Source organism: Suricata suricatta, chromosome 10 (genome assembly GCF_006229205.1).
Source record: "Suricata suricatta isolate VVHF042 chromosome 10, meerkat_22Aug2017_6uvM2_HiC, whole genome shotgun sequence".
NCBI lineage: Eukaryota > Metazoa > Chordata > Mammalia > Carnivora > Herpestidae > Suricata > Suricata suricatta.
In genome coordinates this window covers 722290-724648 of record NC_043709.1, presented here as the reverse complement: position 1 = coordinate 724648, position 2359 = coordinate 722290, and the positions used below count along the sequence as shown (strand labels likewise).

General features: G+C 66.9%; 1 protein-coding gene across 2 annotated transcripts in view; it reads right to left on the bottom strand.

Annotated features, from left to right (window-relative positions):
* The window catches only part of IL17REL (interleukin 17 receptor E like), a 24391-nt gene extending 22339 nt beyond the window's left edge, over nucleotides 1-2052 (bottom strand). For both annotated transcript variants that reach the window (XM_029954194.1, XM_029954193.1), the window contains exon 1: nucleotides 1862-2052. In XM_029954194.1, coding sequence (XP_029810054.1) covers nucleotides 1862-2008 — 147 coding nt within the window. In that variant the 5' untranslated portion in view covers nucleotides 2009-2052. The remainder of the gene's footprint in view (nucleotides 1-1861) is intronic.
* Between the last annotated feature and the right edge of the window lie 307 nt (nucleotides 2053-2359).

Here is a 2359-nt window from a genome sequence, read left to right as displayed (position 1 = left end):
CGGGATCTCCGTGCCCCCCCACCCCCCCCACCCCATGCTGCCCCTGCCGGGCCTGAGTGCAAGCCGGAGGAAAGGGCCTGAGTCCTGGATTCGACCTGCCCTGGCAGGTCTGCCTTGTGCAGCCCGGGGTGCCGCGACCCCAAGCACTAGGGGAGGGTCCCATCCAGCACCTGAGGCCCCCTGCCCCCCTGTGGGTATCACTGGCGTTGTGGTCCTCTGCTTCTGTCCCCCCAGCCCTCGAAGTCAGCTCAGCGGGGACGGGCTTTCACGGAACACTTGCCGAGGCTGCAAATAGTCCTCCTGCGGGTGTATGAGGGCTGGAGGGGTCTGGGTGCAGGTGCAGGCGTCCCCAGAGGCTGCCTGCCTCCCCCCTCCCCCGGCTCCCTGCTCGCCCCTTCTCCCTAGCAAACCCCTTCTGAGCTCGCTGAGGGCCTCCCTCAGCCCTCAGCTGCCCGCTGCTCCCTCAGCCCCACGCCGAGCGGGGCACCGAGGGGCTACGGCTCCCTGGCTAAGTGCACAGTGAACCCCTTTCCCGGCTCTGCTCACCCTTTCCCCCTCCTCCCTTTTCCTCCTCCTCACAGCCACTGGGTCCGGGGCTCGGTCCCCCGGTCCCATCGTGATGCAGGACCTCAGCTGTGGCCCGGCCAGGCCTCTGCTCACACCCAGCTGCCCTCACCCTCAGCTCTCCGTGTCTGATGGGCTTACACCCCACCTTTGAAAGCCAAGTTTCCTTCCCCCAACCTGCCCCCTGGCCCCGGGCCTCCCACTCAGGAAGCGTCTCCAGCAGCCAGGAAGCGAACATCCTGTTCTAGGGCCACTTTGATCTCTCCTTGGGCACCGGGGTCCCTGGTCCCACCAACTCTACCCGCAGAGTGAGCTCCAGGGGCTCCTTCTCCACCTTCACTGGGCGGGGGCGATCACCATCCCCCCACCTGGACCCAGCTGGCCCCTCTGCTCTGCACCTCCTGTTCCCACCAGCAGCCAGAGGGAGCCTGTCCTGGGCACCCACGGGTCCCCACACCTCCAATCTGAGCCCAGTGCCCCCACCTCCAAGGCCCTGCGTGCCCTCCTGGGCCCCGCCAAGCCCCTTGCTGAGCTCCCTGCACCCTCTGGGCACCACTCCCGGAGGCCACAGTCACCACTACCTGCATCTTTTGTTGTGCGCTGTACCAGTTAGAACACAAATCCCCAAGGTCCAGGGCACACGGTGGGCCCTCAAAATTTCCTCCACCCCCTGTTCATGTTCTTTCTGGGCCCATGTCCCTGCTGCATCCCCCACTGTTCCCATGGCACCTAGGCTGCGTCCCTACTGCCCCGAGACCAGCCTTGGCACTGGGGGCACCTCCTGGGACACGGGCACACGTCCCGTGGCAGGTGCTGCCAAATGCCTCCCTCAGGTAAGGCTGAGTCAGCCCGGCCCGTGGTGGAGTCCCGGGACACCACACCACCCACCGTCCAGAGCCGCAGCCTTGGCCTGCAGCCCTTCCTGCCTAGCGGGGGACCCCGCTCCTGAGCGCTTCTTTGTCAGGCGGTGCACACAAGCCCCGCACCGCGGGTGACGGATCACAGCTCACCAGAGCCACGGGGGATCCCGGCAGACGCATGGCTCACAGGTGCACGGGCCTGGCCCCCCACTGAGGCCCTCAGCAAACATTTCCTAGAGCAGCGCTGCAGGCGTGGCTGGCACCCCCCAGGGGTTCCCAGGCCCCCACGTCTCCTCATCACCCGGCGCCTCCTGCGCCGCATTCGTGTGAGGGTGCCGGGTCCGTGCCCACCTGTGGACCAGGGCCCTCGCACCTGGGATCGGGAGCGGCTGCCTGAGCACACAACGCATGGGGATCGGGGGAGGGCAGGGGCTCACCTGAGAACAGGAGAGGCCACATTCTGCAATCTGGGGGATGGCCAGGCTCTGGTAAGCGCTCCAGGTCAGGGAGAGGAGCACCACGGCCCGCCCAGCCAGCGTCCGGCCCGGGAGGCGGCTGCCACGGAGCGCGGTGCGGGCGTGCATGGGGGCGAGGCGTGGATGCTGCTGCTCGCCTTCCTGGCCTGCAGCTCCGGCCCCAGAGACAAACGGGAGAGTCTTGAGTGAGTTTGCTCCCTGGGGCAGACACTCCCCATCCTGGTGGAACGGAGCCCAAGTGGGCTGGCTGAAACCACAGCCCCATAACTTCCTGCCAGGTCCTGGCTCGTGCCGTGGGGCCTTCGGACTCTGGCCAGAGACCCACGCAGTTTTAGGATGCCAAAGGAGGCATCTGGAACTTTGAGTCTTTGGGGTTCCGGGTTACTGGGTGCCCCTTGGGGCTAGTCTCTGGAGCAGGGTTGGCTGTGGGCCCATGGGATCAGGGAGCTGTCCCGCATG